The 5,004-nt window shown below is 32.7% G+C and overlaps 1 protein-coding gene across 1 annotated transcript; it reads left to right on the plus strand.

Moving 5' to 3' along the window:
• Positions 1–1,125: 1,125 nt before the first annotated feature.
• Positions 1,126–2,061, plus strand: LOC140098490 (olfactory receptor 5V1-like). Its single transcript, XM_072126590.1, has one exon. It carries the CDS (start codon positions 1,126–1,128, stop codon positions 2,059–2,061), a length of 936 nt encoding a protein of 311 aa, XP_071982691.1.
• Positions 2,062–5,004: the final 2,943 nt, after the last annotated feature.

Consider the following 5,004-nt stretch of genomic DNA (forward strand, 5'->3'; position numbering starts at 1 on the left):
AGCAATAGGCTTTTTAGTTAAAACATTTAATTGAATATATCTCTTATTTTTAATCATTTAAATAGTTGTAAAGATATATTACAATTCCAATAAGTGTGTACGCAAAGCAATATTTTGCCTTCAGAAAACATAAGAATTCAAAAAGTAAAGCATAGAAAAGAGGAGATAGGTATAGACAGGCTGGCTATGTGAGCTGCAGCAGCTCCTATGTATACATAAACTTTTATTAGTCATGCACCATAATTATTAGTATAAAAATGAAATAATATTTTTTAAAATCAAAAGCAAGAACACAGAACTAAGATTAATAACAAATAGCAAAAACAGCAAAGACAGATACAAGTGTAAAACATTTCCATGGAGAAAAAAACGGATTCCTTTTTGTTACACCTGGGTATTGGAACCTTGAATCATCACACATGGTCTCTGGTTAAAACATATGTTTTATATAAATTCAGACATTACACATTAATATCAACAAAATATCATGTCATTCTTAACACAATAAATCAGCATATATAGTATTAAATTAACAGTTATATTATACAAGATCACTGTGATTCTTAATCACTAACTAACATAGATTTTTTTATATACATGAACAGCTAGGCCAAATAAGGATTCATCATCACATTGTATAATTTTCTGCTATGGTACATAATTGGAAACCTTTTACAATATTGTAAAACTTAAATCTTTCAGCTATAGATGGGTCCATTTTTAATTTATATCTAACTTGTTTAACCACTTGTTGACCACTGTACAGGTGTATGTTACCATTGATTGCACACGTTTATGATGTATTCATAGTCTTTTATTTGAATATTAATTCAAAACACAGTTACTTAGTAACCACACAAAAATTCATATAGGACATAGTATACTATACTATATACACTTTGTTTTATCACATCATTTTGTGATATATTGCAGAAAACAGAGGCACATATCCTGGACATGTCCAGGTAAGAGGTAAGGGTGGGTAAATACGTACATTATACAAAATTTCTGGTCTTCTCAAACTTATCTGCTCAAAATGCTAACATATTTCTATAAGTAATTTTGTGTTCTAATATATCTTTTGTTTTAGAACAATATTGCCTCCAGTTTGTAAAAAAATATAGGATGTACAATGAATCCATTGTATCTGAATTTATTCTCCTTGGATTATCCAATGCTCCTGACCTGGACATTGTTCTATTTTTTGTCTTTCTTCTTATGTATATAATATGTATGACAGGAAACCTCCTAATAATCATCATAACAACTATTGACCCAGCTCTAAATACTCCGATGTACTTCTTTCTGAGTAATCTATCTTTTTTGGATGTATTATGTACAACATCTACGATCCCAAATATGTTGTCCAATTTTTTTTCGGAACGGAAAGTAATTTCATTCCATGGTTGCGTAGTTCAAATGTTTATATTCACTGCTGCTATGGACACAGAGTTTCTTTTGCTTACACTTATGTCAATAGATCGGTACTTGGCCATTTGCAATCCTTTGCGCTATAAAACAATAATGAGTAAAAAGTCGTGTTATTTTATGTCTGCCATTGTGTGGACTTTTGGTCTTTGTAGTTCTACTTATCATACATCCAGTACCTTTCGTCTCTCATTTTGTTCATCCAATAAAATAAATCATTTCTTTTGTGAAATTCCACAGTTGCTGGCGCTGTCATGCACTGACACAAGTATTAATGAGCTAGTGCTTATAGTGACAGATGTTGTTTTGGGGGTATTTTGTTTTATTTTTATTTTTGGGTCATATTTGTTCATCATATTGGCAGTGTTAAAAATTCATACGGCTGAAGGGAAGATGAAAGCTTTTTCAACATGTGCCTCTCACATTACTGTAGTGTTGTTATTTTATGGTACATTAATATTTGCTTATTTTAAGCCTTCAACCGGAAATGCCTCAAACATGGACAAAGCAATTGCTGTTCTTTATACTATTGTAATACCAATGCTAAATCCAATATTATATAGCTTAAGGAACAAGGAGGTAAAAGATTCTGTTCAAAAAATTATATTTCGAAAAGCAACTTTGAATTACTAAAATATTTCAAGGAGTTCTCTCTACTTTTGTTAAGGTTTAACTGAACAAAGTATCTTTATCTGTAATTATGTCAAACATGGTCCACAATGAGGTATGATAATGGCTTGATTGTAGTCACCACTTTTATTGTAACAAGCGTTTTATTTTGTAATTTAAAAAAATGGATATTTAGGTTTGCTTGAAACGTTTATATGTGTCTCTTGCATAAAATAACTTGGGGTCACCACTAGAGATGAGCTGTTAGAGGGGCTCTGGTTCTCACCGAATGACCCAGATATTTTGCTGGAATTCAAGGGGCGGATAGCTAGGGGTGTTAATTTTGGATGGATGGCCTCTAATACAGCAATATGTCTGGGTTGTGTGGGGTACACTTAATTTATAAAATAATTGCTTTTTTTGTAGATCTGCAGAGTCTGAGTATGACTTTCACATAGGCCATAATCTAAAAGAAAAAATTTAGATAGAAAAATAATAATAAATCAATAAATCTTTCATTTTCTGCCCTTCCCTCACACAATAGGACATAAATTGAACTGGCCACTGTGGGTAACTGACATTTTTGTTAAAAGTATTTAAATGTCTGCCAACAGAGTGACACATTCTATGTGATGCTTCATAACAATTATGATCATTTTCCGCATGACCGCAAAGGAAATTTATTTTTGTAGATATCAGTCATGTGGCATTCTGCTGAACCCCACAGACTATACAACTGTCACTACCTAGTATTTTACGGTGTTGATATCAGTTATAGATCATATAATAAATGTTGAACTCCCTAGAGTGGGTTGACAAGCTCTTTAATGTTTTCAGTAACAGGTTCATCCTTTCATTTTGGCTAGAATAAACCAGATATGTGTGTCTTAAGTTTTTTCAAGACTAATGGCACCAAATTAATTCTTCACACACCTGTACTGTGTGTTTTAAGATGAATAGTTGTCCAAGGTTTTGAGGAATTTTCTTCAAGACTAGAACCACCAAACCCATTCTTGATACCCTCGCACCTAAATCACAAAGTCACAGCTCCTGCACCCAAATCTATGCCAGCTAGGAGCTTTAACATTGATTTAAATTACATCACTTTTTGGTTTAAATTACAATAGCATTTTTTACAAAGATTTGAAAACCTTTTTTTAAAACCTTTTTCAAAAAAATAATCATCATTTAAAGCTCTGCGAGAATTTACTATAGTTATTGCTGTATTAAAATGTTTTAGATTTTTCCAGATGTACACAATAAATTTGGTGTATCTAGATAGAATATGTCATCAGCAAGAAGAAAAAAAGGTTTGTACAAATATAGTCAGTTGAAGAACTTCCTGTTGCTTTCGATAGGTCAAATAAAGTAACCTTCTTGAGATTGTGATACATTATAATGGCTAACTGAAATATACCGTATATACTCGAGTATAAGCCGACCCAAGTATAAGCCGAGGCCCCTAATGTTACCACAAAAACCTGGTAGAACCTATATTTATTTTACTCGAGTATAAGCCGAGTTTGGGTTTTCAGCACAATTTTTTGTGCTGAAAAAACAGGCTTATACTCGAGTATATATGGTAAGTTGTTACAATATAAAGGCCCCCTACAGGACATTTTGTGTAGACAATCAGGTAGGCCATAATATACATTTTGTACACAACTGATTGTGTGCATAAAATGTCCTTTGGGGAGCCTTTATGTTGTAACATTTTATATTTCAATTAGCCATTAAAAGGTTTCACTCTCAAGAAAATCTCAAGAAGATTACTTTATTTGATTTATCTAAAGCAACAGGAATGTAATCAGCAATGAACCCAATAAACTCATAAAGACATAATCTGGGATATATACTGGTGGTCGTGGTCAATTTCTGCTTTTTAAAGTGGTAAATATGAATTACATTATTCAGAAAGCTGAATGGGATATAATATCACTATAGAAATATCTAAATGGCATTTTAAATCCACCACAGGGTCACTGCTTTACTTTTCTGTAAAATTATATTACATGAAAAATTCTATGACAGAAAGTATGTTAGAAAGTGGTCAGATATTTTACTGTACTTGTTGACCAAAATACACAGGGTTACTTTTTAAACCCTTAGTGACCAAGCTCATTTGAGCCTGATGACCAAGGCCTATTTTTCAAAACAAGCAGGTGTCACTTTATCCGGTTATAAGTTTAGAAGGTTTTAACTTACCCAAGTGTTTTTGAGTTTGTCTTTCCATTACATTTTGTACTTCAAAATAGTGGGAAATTTTGGTTGATATATTTTACATTTATTTATTAAAAAAAAGGTGAATTTGGTTAACATTTTGAAAAAGTGTGCTATTTTCCCATTTCAAAATGTTCTGTTTTTTCAAACTGATATGTATTACTACCCAAATTAGTTACTAACTAACATTTACCATATCTCAGCTTTGTGTTAGCGTCATTTTATGAGTGTCCTTTTGTTTTATTATGACACTAGAAAGATCACAATTCAAACAACATTCTCTCAAATTTTCAAGGACATTTTAGAATCAATTATTTTAAGGACCATTTCATTTCTATAGGGGCTTTGGAACTTATGTGAATAGAAAGCTCCCACATATCACCCCTTCTATTAACTTTAGCCCTCAAACTATTCAAAACAGCAGGTAGGAACCCCTTCACGCTCTGAGACGCATATATCTGCCGCAGAGCTTTGAAGGGTGTATGAAGAGGGCTCAAGGGCTGACCCCTTTTCATACAGAGATGGGCTTTAAAACACAGTTGTTCGTGGTGCACAGTTTGCCCCTTAAGGAGCTTACTCACGGTATAAGACCGGTCCACACAGTCTTTGAAAAAGTCCACAAAAATAGAGAAAAATATTTTCACTATGATCGGAGCTCCAAGGATTCTTCTTCTCCCTCTTATTTTATCTTAAAACTTCGATGAACAGCACCAATCTTCAATTTCTCCTGCTGAAAGTATGTCACCA

The sequence above is a fragment of the Engystomops pustulosus genome, chromosome 1 (assembly GCF_040894005.1).
Source record: "Engystomops pustulosus chromosome 1, aEngPut4.maternal, whole genome shotgun sequence".
In the NCBI taxonomy this organism is placed as follows: domain Eukaryota; kingdom Metazoa; phylum Chordata; class Amphibia; order Anura; family Leptodactylidae; genus Engystomops; species Engystomops pustulosus.